Here is a 15,039-nt window from a genome sequence, read left to right on the forward strand (position 1 = left end):
CATTTTGTCGTAAATCTTAAAATGAACGTGTAGGACATTGTCTTAACTACTCTGCGGCAATAATTGCCGTCTGTTTTGTCTTGAGTGTTTCCGCAAAAAGATATTTATCCCTCCCGACAATTTAAAAATTAACATTTCCTGCTGTATGTTGCGTCAGGTTTTAAGCGGATTCCATCACTTTATTTCTCAGTCTACTTGATTGAATTGAAATCTGTAACAGTGATTTGTGATTGAACATTTTGTGCGTTGTAGCAATTATTAAAAGGACAACCAAAAACTCATTGATTGTCTCTTCAGGTTATTAATTTATGGCCAATACTGCAGCCACATGGAGAACGCCCAGAAGACACTGGATGAACTAATAGCGACGCGGGAAGATGTCAAGATCAAAGTCGAGGTAATCACCTCCACGAATCAAATTAGCGCCATCTTGTTGCCTTATATGGAATGTTATAAATAGCACAAAACAGCAAATAGGTGAGTTTTAAAGCAGTCACGGAATGTTAGTTTTAAATAAAAATCACAGAAAGGCACAGGAAGCCTCTTTGTACACTTCTCACAATAAAGTCGTTTAAAGACGAATAAGCTTCGCCTGTTACTGCAGAGTTATGGAAAGCTTGAAAACACACAAGCCGCTATGAAGGAGCCTTAAAGGGCCTACTGTTTCTTTTGGAAACACGCCATTTGTTTTTTTGTCAAAGGAACCTCCATGTTAGCTCGCATTCATCCCACAAATAGCTGGCACGCCAAGTGTTTTTGTGCGCTCCAAAAAGAAAACGACTTCATTGTTGCGAATGGAATTTCCGAAGCGTTGCTACTACGGCGACCGAGTCGTATAAATTGTTAAGCGGGAATGCGTGTCTCTTAATTGGCTAGGAAATACAACATTTATGTCACGAGTCATAAACTGTTGTTGTTGCTGCTTTACAGGAATGTACGATGAAAGTGCAAGAAGGCAAATTCAAGCTGCAGGATCTTCTGGTGGTTCCTATGCAGAGGGTACTCAAGTATCACTTACTGCTAAAGGTAGGTAGGAGAATGAAGCTTCAAAATTGCTTCATGAATCAGTCATGTTTTTGAACCAGCGCTGGCTTCGATATTTCATCCGATTTCAGCAGCTTTAAGTAGTTCTAATCACGTCAGGTATTTGTGGTATGTGGACATCGAGCAATATTTCAGCCTTGGCAGGACTGACTGTTGTTGTTTACTGAATGATTCATGATTTTCTTTTTTTATTCATACCAGTAAATATTTGTATGAGCATCAGGTGGGATGCTCACCTTGAAGTGTGCCGGCTTGGAATTTATATTTGATGAAAGAAATAACATGTGTTCCATCACATTAGAGTTCATGACGTGATGCATAATGGCAAAGTGCTAAGCTGATAGAAGGTCCAGGCAGTGCTGGGACTTCACTATCAGTGTGAATGGAAACCCCCCGCAATTCTGGGTTGCAGCCAGGCACTAAGGTCAAATCAAGCGTGAACTAATGCGATTAAGCTCAGCCCATTTCACCGCTCTTCATCGCTTTTCAGGAAGGCGTCGTACATACAAGTTTATTGCTTGTTGTGTGTCCGGCCGCGGGATACAAGCAACATTTTTTTTTTCTTTCTATCATGGCTCAAATACACACAAAGTTACATAAAAAGACCGTATTTACCTTTACAATTTGAGTTTGTTGTGACTTTATGACCTCGGTTTTTTAATATTTCAATTTATAGAAATAGAATATTTTGCCCATCATCTCCTTTCCCCACTCGCAGTGATTTATGGGTTCAAATCTCTTTGCAGCTCGACGGCATTTCATACATCATTGCAGCATTTAATTACTTCCCTCTCGGTGGAAGAGAGAAAAAAAAAGCAATTGCAGAACATAAAGATGCGAAATGTTTGTCTGTGGGAGGCCATCGTTGTGATTCTCTTGTTACTGCAATTTCGCAACTGGAGTCTTCTTACAACTGACTCTAATGTCATCTTTTTTTTTTATATATATTGTATTTTCCCCGGTTCTTGGTTTCAGCTAATATATGATGTTGCTTTCTTTTCTTTACAGGAACTTCTGAGTCACTCGGCGGACCGACCAGAGAGGCAACAATTAAAGGAGGCACTGGAGGCTATGCAGGTTTGTGTTCCTAATATTTGGAATTGATTTTAAATGAGAAATTAAGTTTTATTTGTGTGTGCTGTCAGGATTTGGCCATGTACATCAATGAGGTCAAGCGGGACAATGAGACACTGAAGAAAATAAGTGAATTCCAAAGTTCGATAGAAAATCTTGTAAGTATTTTCACTTAGTCATCAGTACACTGCTTTGAATTAAGAAGTTGGCAAGCCATCGAGAAGAATCGGAAAATACAACAACTGATTCATGAAGCACATTTGAAGCTTCGTTTGCCTATCACTAGTTTTAATCAACAAATTCCTTCAACCTTTTTTTTTTTTGCACGATATTAGAGGCATATATGTTTTTTTTTTCCACAAATGAATGACCTTGGGCAATTTTTTTTTGCAATTCGACTATTTTACTGTACTTCTGTTTATTGTACGATACAAGGATGGAGATGTATATTTTCTTACCATCTATTTGGATTCTCAGTGAGCTTCCTTGTGCTTCTGAATTATTTATAGTCTCTCATTAGTGATAATAATCAGTGAATTGACCCCGACTGTGTGTGTGTGTGTGTGACCTAAGCAGCAGGTGAAGCTGGAGGAGTACGGAAGGCCAAAGATAGACGGCGAGCTGAAGGTCTGCTCCATCGTCAACCGTACCAAACAAGACCGGTGAGTCTCAACAACGCCGAAGGGAAAAAAACGATGGAAGATTGACGAACGTGTATTTTCAGGTATATATTCCTGTTTGATAAAGTGGTGATTGTCTGCAAGAGGAAAGGTTATAGCTACGAGCTCAAAGAGATTATCGAACTGCAGTTGTATAAAATGTCGGACGACCCCATGAACAACAGAGATATGAAAAAGGTAAAAGGTCTCGTTTACAATTTTTATAACGGTAATCATGACGGTACTTGGAAGAACGTGCTCATCCATGCTTGAGAAATCATGTAAAGGCAGGATTCATAAAAAATGTCAATCAGAGCATATGGCAGCCAGTCTAACGTGGCTTTTTTTGTTTTTAATCTGCATGTGTTTCCATGTGGCATGTGTAACTGTGTCTTTTTATGGTGTCTTTCTTTTTGCATGCTTACCAGTCAAGTGGAAAAATGGTAAGCCCAAGTGCCTCTTTCATTGAACTCATTGTTTCACGGTGTTTATTTTGGGTGTCATGTGGCAAATGCACGCATCTTACTCTCAAGCTTTGCTAAAGCATGTACGACATCACATAGTTATGAATAAATGAGTAAAGTGGGATTGTTTTATTTAATCCGACTTTTGCTTGGATTCACATCATTGCCATCTTCTACTAACTTTTTGCTTCAGTGGTCTTATGGATTCTACCTGATCCACCTGCAAGGGAAGCAGGGCTTCCAGTTTTTTTGTAAAACAGAAGATACAAAAAGGAAATGGATGGAGCAGTTTGAAATGGCCATGTGAGTTTTACCGCATTGATTCTGAATGACCTCAATCGATGAAATCATCGGCTGATATTTTTCTTCACAGGTCCAACATTAAACCGGAGAGAGCGACGGCTAACCAGCATAACTTCCAAATGCACACGTTTGATAAGAACACAAATTGTCGAGCCTGCAAGATGCTACTGAGGTAACAAACGCAGCGAGGCGATCCTTTAAGAGTGTTTTCTTGTTTTTGCATTTCATCAAATTTCCATGATCCAAAGCCAGACGTGAAATAAATCCAGCCTCGACAATTTGGGGGAACGAAGCAGAATGTGTGACGTGTTTGCCTCACTGAGGCTGACAGCTATATTTTTAAACATCTAAGAGTGGAGGATAACCCGTGTCGTGGAATCAATGTGTCCGCCTCTGCCACACCAGACTGAGCAGTGCAGAGTTAGCTTGGCTAAACTCCACTTTGTGTATTGACCCACAAATTTCATGGCTGGCCTGACCTGGATTTGCCAGTCGAAAAGGCTTGGGCCAATATTTTGGGCTACCTGCTACATGCTAATTACTCGTGGGGCGCAAAATGACAATGATGGAATGCAGCATGTTCTTTAAGATCTATATTTTTATTGAAAATGTGTCACAGTAGTTTTACTGTAAATGGCATGAAACATTTTTTTAGCCCTGCAGGGAAATTGTTGTTGCATAAGGTTCATTTGGACATGATGTGTGTACGTGTGTGTGTGTGTGTGTATCCATTAGGGGCATCTTCTATCAGGGTTACTTTTGCTCTCGGTGTGGAACAGGAGCACATAAAGAGTGTCTGGAAGTCATCACCATCTGCAAAATCAGTAAGATATTATTATTATTATTATTATTATTAATTTTTTTATCATCCTCTCTGACTTCCTCTTCCGTTTCTTTGATTGATTTCAGATCCTCTTGACTTGGTGAGTAGATGGAAATCCTATACAGTTATGCATAGTGGAAATTAGCCATAAAGACTCTTGAGTAATTATCCTGTTCATTTTTTATTTTTTTTTTTATCATTTGCAGGAACCTGGAATATCCTCTGGTAAGTGCACTCACTCACTGCTGTGGAAGCATAGCTCTTTACTGCCATCTTGTGGTGGGAGCTATTTCTTTAACAACCCTTCTATTCTGGGTTTATTTTGAATTTTTTTTTTTTTTTCCAGGCCCCAAGATGGTAGCAGTGAGAAACTACCACGGTACACCAGCACCCCCGGGGAAGACAGCTCTGTCTTTTCAAACGGGAGACTACATCGAGCTACTGAAGGGGGATCCTGACACCCCGTGGTGGGAGGTAAAGCAGACGCGTTGCTGTATTATTTTCACAAAATGACTGACAGCATCCTTTTCATAGTTGAAGGTCTAATTAATAATCATCTTCAGAGGTTCATCAAGTTCATTCCGCTTTGCTTTATACTTGATTTTAAATAACTTGCTTTGAGTCATCTATAATTATCTTGTCTCTCAGGGAAGATTGATCCAAACGCAAAAGAATGGCTTCTTCCCCAGTTCCTGCGTGAAACCGTACCTCGACCCAAAGGTGAGTCCACCAGCAACAGGTGAACTTTGACATGACTTTGACCGTGTTGCATTCGTGACAGCCCTTCCAGTCGATATCCAGCAGGCAGTCGTCAAGGGACGCCGACTACTACGGCTATCCATGGTAAGGCCCGAAACCTGAAATTTCTTCTTTGTTTTCCGCAATCTCAACGAACAGGGAATTTTTGAAATGTGCGTTCCGTTGTATCCTTAATCCTGTCAGCTCCATTATCCTCGACAAGCTTTGATGAACTATTTGACGGCTCCTGTCAAAAGATGAATTGCGACGCGACCGCTTGATGTCGCTCGAGTCGTGACATGAAATGACTCGGCTTTTATTCTCTGCTCCTGGCGATAGGTTTGCGGGAAATATGGAACGCCAGCAAGCTGACAACCTCTTAAAATCCCACAGCAGCGGGACCTACCTCATCAGGGAGCGGACGGCTGAAGCTGAGAGGTTCGCCATCAGCATCAAGTAAGTTTGATTTCATCAAGAGGGAGAAAATTAGCAATTTGATGGCTTTCGTCAAACACGTTCGTGATCAAGTCGTTCACTCAATCAGAAGAAGAATCACAACAGGCTTGTCGTTCCGCCTCACAGATTTAACGATGAAGTGAAACACATTAAAGTCATTGAGAAAGACAGCTGGATTCACATCACCGAGGCCAAGAAGTTCGAGAGCCTTTTGGTAAATACCCAACGCTGAAGATACACGCCGTGATGATTCAAAACAAAGGCTGCACTGATTTGTTGTGCTGCCCAACAGGAGCTCGTGGAGTATTATCAGTCCCATTCACTCAAAGAGAGTTTCAAGCTGCTAGATACCACCTTGCGATATCCCTACAAGGCGAGGGAGCGTTCGTTGACGCGGAGCAGCTCCCGCTCGCCAGGTATGGTCTCCTGAATTCTGCCATGCACTTCAAAGTGGGTTCAAAACACATTTGTAGGTTAGTTGTAGTTGTTTTAACCCTCCTTCCACAGTTTGACGTAGTGATGGGCAAACGAAGCTTCAAATGTGCTTCATGAAACAGCAGTATTTTTTTTACTCCTCTAGATGGCACTGTTGGTTTGAACAGAGGTTGAAAAAAAAATCAAAAGCTTTCAGCTCAATATTTAACTGAGAGCGCCATCCAGAGGAGTGACAAAATACAACTGGTTCATGAAGCACATTTGAAGCTTTGTTTGCCCCAGCATTATCACGTGTACTTTAGGCACATAAAATTTCCCCTGCTTTTTTTTGCCTTCAGCTCTGCTTGCACTTCAACACATTTCCCAACTTTATTTCCTTGTTTTGTTTTCTTCCCACTTTCTTTCCTCCTCTTAGCAGCCACCTGCGCCTCCTACAACTTCTCCTTCCTCAGTCCGCAGGGCCTGAATTTCTCCTCTCAGAGCTCGGCTCCTTTTTGGTCAGGTACCGGCTTACTTCTGATTCTCGCCTCTTTTTATCTCGCCTGGAGTTGTCGCTTGTCCCGAAAGGCGTTACTTCTGCTACTTTGCTTTTGTTCATTTTATTACTGAGCCTTCAGTCTTCCCTGGGTGGTATTCCTTCATTAATTCAAGGAAAGAAAAGCAATTTCCTCTCCTGTAATGAAATAATTTACTGTTAGGCTACATTGGGTCACACTGGACACTGAACTTTTTTTTCCCATTCATATTCAGTACTAATAATTAGTGCCTCCAAGTTTGAACTTTCACCTGCCAGCCTGAGATGGTCTTATTTCAAATTCATGAATAATAGCTTAGCGTGCTACTTACAAACTCAAGTGTCATGTGATGTTGATCTCTCTTTTATCTGTGTGACATTTTTCAGTGTTTACACCTCGCGTTGTGAGTACAGCCGTGGCCAGGTATAATTTTGCGGCACGAGACATGAGAGAACTGTCTCTGCGAGAAGGAGACGTTGTCAAAATATACAGCAAAATCGGAGGGGACCAAGGATGGTGGAAAGGCGAGGCCAATGGACGGGTGAGTAAACTGATGGAGTTTTCATCTTTTTTATTCCGTATATATGAATTTTTTAAATTAAGGAATCTTTTATTATTATTATTATTATTATTATTATGTTTGCATCACATATTCATCTTGTTGATTCACGTATATATATGAATTGTTTGAATTAAGGAATCTTAAATTATTATTATTATTTTTCACCACAATATGTTTTTTTACGTGACTAAAACCGTGGGGGACTATAGAGTATATTTTTCAGTGTACGCACTTCATAAAAGGTTCGCACTCGGGGCGTGACCCTGACAAATCTGTCACTGTGCATTCTCCCATAGTGTTTTTTTTTTTTTTTTTTCATTTTGCCTTGATTTACATTGTGGGTTGCATGCGCTATTTATCTTAGTCATCAGTTCTATTGTAGTAAATGGCACTTAGCCCCCTCTAGTGGCTGGGTGGGGCACAGTTCTTCCTGCCCCCGAATCTATGCTCATCACTAAATGCATTCAAGCAACAAGAGAAATATTTGGTCGATTTTAGCCTTTAATTAGTAATGACTTGTCCGAGATTCATTCCCAGTTGCATTTCCATGGTCAAACATCACTAAATAATGAAATAACGATTTACTTCTTTGCTGTTTTTTTTTTTTTTTTGCAACATTCACACTGTGTTCAATATTCAACTTCACTCACGCAACAAGTAAGAAAACTTTGTTGCTTAGCAACAGCTCAAGTAGTGCTCCACGTGAAGCCTTAAAAGAAGACGGATGAGGCTGCTCCATCCGAGCATGCAGTGTTCTGAAAATAATGCAAATATCTTTGTATGCATGGGCGGTTGCATTCTGATAACTTCATCGTTCATCACGAGATCAGAAAGAGATGATAGATGTGTCTATCAGCCTCATTTGTCCAGTATGAATTATTTTCTTGGTTTTCAGATTGGGTGGTTTCCCTCAACCTATGTGGATGAAGAAGGAGTCCAGTAAGGGCTGGATCTTGCCCACCTGGTACCCCTTTAAAAAAATAAATACAAAAAAGAACAAATCAGGAAACATCTTTAAATGTATCTATCTGCTGATCTCAGAGGAAAACGCCTCATTCACTCTCCAGGAAAGAAACTTTTTTTTTCTTGTGTCATTGTCGATGCTTCTGCTGGATCGCAAGCACCTTGCCACCCCCCCGCCCCCCCGTCTTCAAGTTTGCCTCGGCTTTGCTCGTTTCACGGGATCCCTCGGATAAGAGCGGAATCGCAAAAAACAGACTGTGGATAGCTTTACTCTGGAAAAAAAAAAAAAAAAAAACTTGCGGACCTCTGCGAGGTGGAATAATTGTACAGTATAGATAATTTATTGAATAGAGATTATTATCATGACTGTGGTTATTTGTGGGGATTTCGCAACAGCAGAGAAATCTGCAAAGAAAAGCGAGAGAGAGAGAAAAACAAAACAGATGCTCTTTTTCTTTTCACATTGACAGATTTTGCCTTAGTTGTCATGGTGATGCCTTGTGGGTTGACTCCAGTGGAAGGAAAAAGACTTTGTTGACTGGCTTGGCTTCTCATGCATGCATGTGTCCGTCCGTGCGCAGCCCACACAAACACCAATGTACAGTTCGGTGCCTTTCAAAGACTGCTTCCAACCTCAACGTCAGCCGGTAAACGAACATTTGTCATCTATAAAGAAGAGAAGAAAAAAAATTGAACTCCAGAATGGACGGTAGTTGAGTCACTGAATGCAACTAAGGGGAAGAAATTCACAGAAATAGTCGTACTTTTTTTTTTTTGTAGTAAACAATCACAGCTCACCAGTTTTATTATCAGTTTTATCAGCAGGATATGAAAGGGAAACAACTTGGGAAAATGAAGCTTCAAATGTGCTTCATGAACCAGTTGTATTTTTGGATTTCTCCAGATGGCACTGTTGGTTTACACAAAGAAGATTAAAAATACTGAGTGCCGTCTAGATGAGTCAAAAAATGCACCAACTGGTTCATGAAGCACATTTGAAGCTTCATTTTCCTATCTGTAGTAACAAACCTTTTTTTTAATTTGTTTTTTTAATCCAACTGAACCGACCGCCAACTTTGGCCATTTTTTTTACTGTCTACATGGAATTTTATTTCCGTCGTATGCTGCCTTATGGATTTATTTGTATTTTTATGGATGATCAGGTGACCAGATGTGTTTCCTCCCGGTTGTCACATGTGAAAATCCTCTTTGGTCGGTGCTGTGTCAACTGAGAATTAAACTGCCATAAACGAAGTACTAAGTGTGGATGACTAAGCGTGTACGTGTGTGTGTGGGCGCATTTGCGTACTAATCATCTGTAATCTGCACACACTCGGAAAATTGCGGGGGTGTGATACAGTGCCAAGTGTTTCAGTTGAACTCTGGTGATTGTTTAGCACTCTATGCATAGATTTACGATCGGTGTGAGTGACATTTCCTTGCCGCTGTCCCCAGGTATCACATGGTTTTATACTTGCACCACATCATCATATTTATTGACAGCTTATTTCTGGAATTTCATAACAAAAAACATTTTCAGGTTGTCTTGATTCAGCCCCTGGACAAGAAGAGCCCGACGCATGTAGCTATTGATATCTCAAATCCTCTCAGTACATTCTGGAAAAAAAAAAAAAATCTCTGTACGTCATTGTGCACATTTTTGGTTGAATGGTTTCTAAATGAGGTCTATGATGGAATAAATATTTCAAATTTATACACAGCATATTTTGTCATGTTTGGCCTCGTGTGTGTTTGAATTTGCTTTTCATGCTGGTTACAAAAATGTGTTCAAATTAATCATCAAAATGACTCAATTTAAATTGCTTTAGTTCCAACAAATTAAAAGATTTTTTGTTTGTTGCCTTAATATTTGATAATTACCATTACGTGTAGCCTGGAGTATTTTGTTTCCTTGCTTTTTCTGCGACAAAAAAAAAAAAAATTACAGCTTGATGACATCACTATTTTACGTCGGGCAATGTGTTTACCCGCAAAATGTTTTGTCATATGAGAGAAGCCAATGTCATGGTTCTCATTTTGAAGACCTCAACATCACAGACATGGTAAAGGTGGCATGAGTTGCTTCTGTCTTGTTTTGCCAGCTCTGTCCTCCCACGCTGCTCATCTCAATGTCTGCGTTGGAAGAACGTAGGCCTTTCTCAACTTCTTGTGAACTCCACCGATTATTTTTCTGGTCTGTTTTGCTTGGAGGGCACTTATTATTTGACAAATTGAGAAATGCTGTCACGTAAATGTCAAAATGAAGAGGTCAGAGACAAAACATTGTCCCCGGAGGATTTTGTCTTTCTGCTTTGCGTTCCAAATGACTTTCTGAACTTTTCCAGAAGTTACCGCTGTCCCCTTACGGTATTTATTTCTTTTTATCTATCCGACTTCTGATAAGTGTTCAAAAATGGATGGATGGGGAATTTAAAAAAAATAGAAACAAGTAATCACTCTCAGAAACTGGCATAATGGTTCATACCTTTTTTTTTTTATGATCAACTATTAGAAAGGCCTAGAAAGGTTTGTTTGCGATCCAATCTCCAATCTCGGTTTGATCAAATGTTTTAACCTCATCCAAATTTTCCTTTCATCTGTCCAGCGTCCCTTCTCATTGTTATTCCAGTGCCAGCTTGAAACTCTCCATCGCAGTCAGTGGCAATTGAAATACATGTACTATTTTTTTCCTTGTTTATTTTTCATGATTTGACATTTGGGTTACGTAAGATACTTTGATATAATAGCACCTTTGTTCCAAAATGAATGCGCTCTCTTCGGGTGGTCACCAGGTTTACTCGACGGAGCAGGTTTTATTATTATTATTTTCTCTTTCAAATGGAATTCTATTGCTAGAGCACAACCGCTGCCAAAGCTTGCCAACCTTTGATGAAAATGTATTTTTTTTTGGAATGACAATTGACATTGGTACTGCAACCATAGAACCATACCGTCAATGGTTCCTTGGTCACAACATCTGGAGTCATGTTGCAACTAGACTTTATTGGTCAATTCAGTTTAATTGGTACAGTTTGGAATGGGAACTTTGATCTGACTCACTGGGTAAACACTTTTTGATGTGAGAGTGAAAAAAAAAAGGATCCAGATGTCCAGTTTTCTGAACGTGTAGTAACATTGTGACTTCAGCAGGGGTCACACTTACTCTGTGTCGTTTCACCGAGAAGGGGGTGGGGGGGGGGGGGGGGCTTCCAGTCTTTGTGCTGTGTGTTTTAGGGGAGCAGACCCTTTTCTCCGATCGACTCCTCTCCTTCCAACCCGACCGACTCTTTGGTAATGACGGCGACGACTCATGACTATTTTTGTACCGCTTCCACCTTGAAAGGAAAAATTCATTAGAAGACCGAATAGCTGAGTCACTTTCCTTAAACGCAAATGAGTCATACTTGACATTCGACTCCTGACAGAATCTCTATGACTTTTATGAAAGATGTTTTATAAACGTTTAGATATTTTTCACAGTAGACTTGCTTCTAAAGTTTTAAGTGCAAAAAAGAAAAAAGTTTCATGGCCATGAAGAAAAGAACCATCAGGGAATGCAAATGTTGAGTCAAAAAAAGTGTTATGACCGTTATATGGTACACGGCTGGGTTATTTATTGGATTGCACCAAACTCTGCGTGGCTCCTCTTTGCAAGGCACAAAAGCAGTAGTTTCTTGTAAAATGTCTGGACGAAAATGATGAGCCATTATACCTCTGAAGGTATAATGCTGCCCTCTCTTTCTTCGCCTCACCTCACATTTGTTCAGATTGCTTTTATGATCACTTAACCCATTGCCATTGCACTTCATGGATTAAAGTCGACATACGTTTTCAGGTTTTAAACTAGTAAGACTCAGCCGGCTGCCGCCACGTCATACAAAGACAGTATTTAAAGTACCGTATTTTCCAGACTATAAGGCACCTTCAATGAATGGCCCATTTTAAAACTTTGTCTTTATATAAGGCGCACCGGACTATGAGGCGCACCATTATCATGCATCATGTGAGATTTTTAATCCAAATCAAATCGTTCTCCATTTTATCTTTTTTATTTCAACTTCAGACGCAATAAATTACTTTATAATCACAAAATAATGATCCATAGTCTTTTTGTTTCATGATTCATAGTCTTCAGCGGGCCACTTATGATTGATTTCATGACACAATGCTTCGGGCCAGTTTAAATTTAGGAATTTGGTCCATATATAAGGCGCACCGGACTATGAGGCACACTGTCGGCTTTTGAGAAAATTTGAGGTTTTTAGGTGCGCCTTATAGTCCGGAAAATACGGTATACATATTTATGATTTCATATGTATTGTTTTCCAGTGTCTAAAGAACTTAAGTGCAACTCAGTCTGACTATATTAAACGTGTGCATGCTGATGGAATATTTCAGTTAGAGATGTTGAATTGCTAGCTAGCTCGCTTACTCACGCTACTTTTTCGTCAAGTGCATTTTATTTGATCTAAATCCTAAAAGGAAAAAGCATGAATATTTTCAACCGCTCTACAAGTGTTGAGCAACACAAAAGATATGAAGTCTCACGGGGCCAAAAACATCATCATTTCAAATCCCATGAAAATTAGAGAAGCAGCCACTACAAGGAATATTCTCTTGTACTAATTGGACATAGCTGGGCACCATGGTAACACACAAGGTTAGCACGCTGAGGCTTACGCCGTACCTGTGCTGCTTAATTATTTTCTCCACGCAGGCATTGTTTGCCGCCGCATCTTACGGCAGACAGCTAACAACGCATAACAGAAACGTAGTCGCATTCCGAGTTAAGAAATGTTCTCATTACTTACCTGGGCGCTAGAGACGTGTGTAAATTAAGAAGAAATACCTCCCGGGTGGGTAACTGGGAAAGGAAAATGTTCTCGAGCAACACCGACTTTGTTTGAACCTCATCTTCTTGAATTCTCAGGGAAGAAGTCATAAAAAGATGCTGCATCCAGAAAAAAAAGTCTTAGCTGTGTTTTTTTTTTTGTCTTTCGTATTCCACAAAAAAGTCTTTGGTACTTTCAGCACTAGGCAAGCTTGTTCGTGGTTGATACTATGTGTAACCCTCAATTGTTGATTCCATTTTCTGGACATTATCGTATTCAGAGAAAGAAAATATTCAAATGAACAAATAGTTTCTCATAAAATGACCTTTTCATTTGATGAAAAACAAAACATCTTTGTTTCCCCACCTTCACTTCATTTGTGTTGCCGCAAAACCTAACGAGATCTAAATACATAATGAGATCCCGTTTCAATCATCCACCTTTCGATAGCGGCATATCGATCTCCTCCAGGCCAGACAGACGCTAATATGCCACGCTCATTACTCGAAAAGCCGAATCACAAAAGACCTGCGTCAACTTGTACGAGAACTAAACCTCGCTCATTCCTGCACATACGCGACACTCGCTTTGATTTCACACGGTTTCGAAAGACAAAGAATATAAACAAGGTCCAAAGGGACGATGAAACTGGATCTTCAGTCAAAGTCAAAACCGAGCGACTGCTCTCGAGAGTCAAATTGTATGTACATCAATCCCCGTAGAGATCGTTCAAAAGATACCCACCTCTGTTAGTTTCTTAGCAAGATGATTTTATTTTGAAACTTGCTTTTTCAAGTCTTCAGATAAGAACCCAACTGGATTTAGGAGAAAGGAGAGTGGAAATGGGTTTCACTCAGTCGTAGGGATTAGAAAAGAGTCTGAAGTCAGACGTTCATTCTCCCGGTCATAGCTTCGGCATTATTTCACAATCACAAAAGATTCCGGATGGATCCGTACGCCGTTTGTGAACAAGCCAGGTGAGCCGACCCAATATCTCCTTCTGAAAATGATTTTGACCAACAATCCACATTTGAGACAAACGTTTTCACATTCTGGATTTAAATAAATAAAAAATATCCCGAGTCTTTATATGCGTCTAAAATAACTTGTCTAAAAGTTTACTTCTCAATTTGTGAGCTTTATAGACAATTTGAATTGCTGTAGGGTATTTTCCGCCACGTGAAATGTCAAATTGCAAAGCAAAATGTCAAATCACATTTTACTATCAGATTCATAAACCGCAGGCCAAAAAGCCATCCGTGTTTCCGAGCCTGTCTCTTTGAGTTACAGATATCAAGCGTGAGGTCGGCCGCAAATACAATTTCACCGTGACGACTGATTGCATTGTTCGAATCCCATTGCGGAGTCGAAAGAGTCGACTCATTGTTAAATTAGATTACGACCAATTATCTCAACGTAAGTCAAACCGAAGTCAGAAGATGTTCTAATTATGAAATACGTTTAACTTCTATCGTGATAATCGTCAAGGCCTGAGTCATTGCAGTCCATGATTGAACGAACATGCCTGTGGGTTATCGATTAGCCAGCAAAAAGTATTTTGGGTCGCTGTGTGATTCAACTTTTCAGAGCACTCATTACGGGAGGGGGGGAGGATGTTATTACAGCATTCGCTCTGTTTGAGTTTGGACTCTCCGACAGGCTGGTCTTTGGCCAGCGGCCACGCTCGCGGCTCCCGCCTCTGCCGAGGACTACTTAAGGAACAGCTCACACGCTTCCCCGAGTCAGGCCAGTGAATCCACAATGCCTGGATGGGAGTCAGGCGAATGATTGAGTGATTCACTCCACCGTCAGTGACTCATTATCGTTATTTCTACTATCGACGTGGTTTCCTTTTTGTGGCCAGGCATTTGTGTGGGCCAATTTACTACGAGCTCAATTGTCGGGAGGCTTTACGGCTAGGGAGGAAATTACGTTAGGTACAGCTTCACGGGCGTCCACAAACTGTGTATTTTTATTTGTTTTATATTATATTATATTATATTAGATATTTATATATATTTTTTATTATTTTATTTATTTTTCTATTATATCCTGAACTCATCCTGTCAATTTTTTTACTGGAATATATGTGATACAATTTTAAGTACTTAACAGGACAGTTTCCAGGTTGGACTTTTCTTCACCCAGGTGTTTATTGCATGCTGGGTTTG

The 15,039-nt window shown here is 40.1% G+C and overlaps 1 protein-coding gene across 8 annotated transcripts in view; it reads left to right on the plus strand.

Moving 5' to 3' along the window:
• vav2 (vav 2 guanine nucleotide exchange factor) overlaps positions 1–9,750 on the plus strand; it is a 65,442-nt gene extending 55,692 nt beyond the window's left edge. For 2 of the 8 annotated variants that reach the window (XM_049738096.2, XM_049738098.2), the window contains 21 exons: positions 298–397; positions 931–1,026; positions 2,053–2,121; positions 2,190–2,276; positions 2,692–2,780; positions 2,843–2,975; positions 3,206–3,220; positions 3,435–3,544; positions 3,615–3,716; positions 4,280–4,368; positions 4,454–4,467; positions 4,574–4,592; positions 4,714–4,841; positions 5,016–5,087; positions 5,149–5,210; positions 5,445–5,561; positions 5,688–5,775; positions 5,854–5,977; positions 6,412–6,498; positions 6,898–7,052; positions 7,969–9,750. In XM_049738096.2, the coding sequence (XP_049594053.1) occupies positions 298–397; positions 931–1,026; positions 2,053–2,121; positions 2,190–2,276; positions 2,692–2,780; positions 2,843–2,975; positions 3,206–3,220; positions 3,435–3,544; positions 3,615–3,716; positions 4,280–4,368; positions 4,454–4,467; positions 4,574–4,592; positions 4,714–4,841; positions 5,016–5,087; positions 5,149–5,210; positions 5,445–5,561; positions 5,688–5,775; positions 5,854–5,977; positions 6,412–6,498; positions 6,898–7,052; positions 7,969–8,016 (1,804 nt within the window). In that variant the 3' untranslated portion in view covers positions 8,017–9,750. The remainder of the gene's footprint in view (positions 1–297; positions 398–930; positions 1,027–2,052; positions 2,122–2,189; positions 2,277–2,691; positions 2,781–2,842; positions 2,976–3,205; positions 3,221–3,434; positions 3,545–3,614; positions 3,717–4,279; positions 4,369–4,453; positions 4,468–4,573; positions 4,593–4,713; positions 4,842–5,015; positions 5,088–5,148; positions 5,211–5,444; positions 5,562–5,687; positions 5,776–5,853; positions 5,978–6,411; positions 6,499–6,897; positions 7,053–7,968) is intronic. The other 6 variants (XM_049738100.2, XM_049738101.2, XM_049738097.2 and 3 more) reach the window with 5 other exon arrangements.
• Positions 9,751–15,039: the final 5,289 nt, after the last annotated feature.

Source organism: Syngnathus scovelli, chromosome 13, assembly GCF_024217435.2.
Source record: "Syngnathus scovelli strain Florida chromosome 13, RoL_Ssco_1.2, whole genome shotgun sequence".
Lineage (NCBI taxonomy): Eukaryota > Metazoa > Chordata > Actinopteri > Syngnathiformes > Syngnathidae > Syngnathus > Syngnathus scovelli.